Source organism: Condylura cristata, unplaced genomic scaffold (assembly GCF_000260355.1).
Source record: "Condylura cristata isolate star-nosed mole 26May11 unplaced genomic scaffold, ConCri1.0 scaffold00054, whole genome shotgun sequence".
In the NCBI taxonomy this organism is placed as follows: domain Eukaryota; kingdom Metazoa; phylum Chordata; class Mammalia; order Eulipotyphla; family Talpidae; genus Condylura; species Condylura cristata.
The window spans coordinates 460,891-461,675 of record NW_004567155.1 but is presented as its reverse complement, the minus strand read 5'-3'; the positions used below and the strand labels follow the sequence as shown (position 1 = coordinate 461,675).

General features: G+C 74.3%; 1 protein-coding gene across 1 annotated transcript in view; it reads right to left on the bottom strand.

The window, feature by feature from the left end:
• CTTN (cortactin) overlaps window positions 1–785 on the bottom strand; it is a 9,607-nt gene that overhangs the window by 4,806 nt on the left and 4,016 nt on the right. Inside the window, exons 5-6 of the mRNA XM_012734323.1 lie at window positions 288–769; window positions 3–219 (exon numbers count right to left, since the gene is read on the bottom strand). Coding sequence (XP_012589777.1) covers window positions 3–219; window positions 288–769 — 699 coding nt within the window. The remainder of the gene's footprint in view (window positions 1–2; window positions 220–287; window positions 770–785) is intronic.

Sequence of the window (785 nt, the reverse complement as noted above, 5' to 3'; positions counted from 1 at the left end):
GCCGCAGCTCCACGTAGTTGGCGGGGAAGAGCCCGTAGCTGCCCTTGCACAGCCCGCGCCACCAGCCCTCGTCGATCATCTCGATGTTGGTGATGACGTCGTCGGGGTCGAAGGAGATCTCGTCATCGCCCGCTGCGGGGGCGGGGGCGCGTGAGGACCGGCGGCAGGGCGGCACGGCGCCACGTAGTTGGCGGGGAAGATGCCCAGGCGCCGCTGCACCTGGCCGGCCCACCAGCCCTCGTCCCCGGAAACGGCCGCGTCCTGGGACAGCACCTCCACCAGCTGGCCGCGTCGCAGGCTCAGCTCGTCCTCGCCGCGCGCTTCGTAGTCGTACAATGCGGCCCACAGTCCCGCTCCCGCCGAGGCCGAGGCGGAGGCGGAGGCCGAGCCGCCGGAGGAGGAGGCGGACGACGACGATGCGGAGCCCCGAGGGTCGCCCCGGTACGGGGACACTGGCCTTTCAGCCGCGCCCCCGGCACCCGGCAAAGCCATGGACAGCGACCGTGAGAGAGAGGGCGGAGCGGCGGGCTCAGCCTCCCGGGCGGCCCGAGCCTCGCATCGCCCGGCGGGGTCGCGGCCCGCGCCTGGGAAAGGCAGGAAGAAGAAGTCGGGGCTCGGGGACAGTGGGTGACCCCCGGTCCACCACCCGGAGACCCGGGCCTCAGCCCCCGTTCCTCCTCGGTCGCTTCGGCTGCTGCAGCGGTCCCCGCGGCCGCGGGCGCTGTCGCACCATGGTGGCGCGCTGGGCGAGTTGCCGGCCCGCGGCAGCCTGGGTTTAGCGGCCC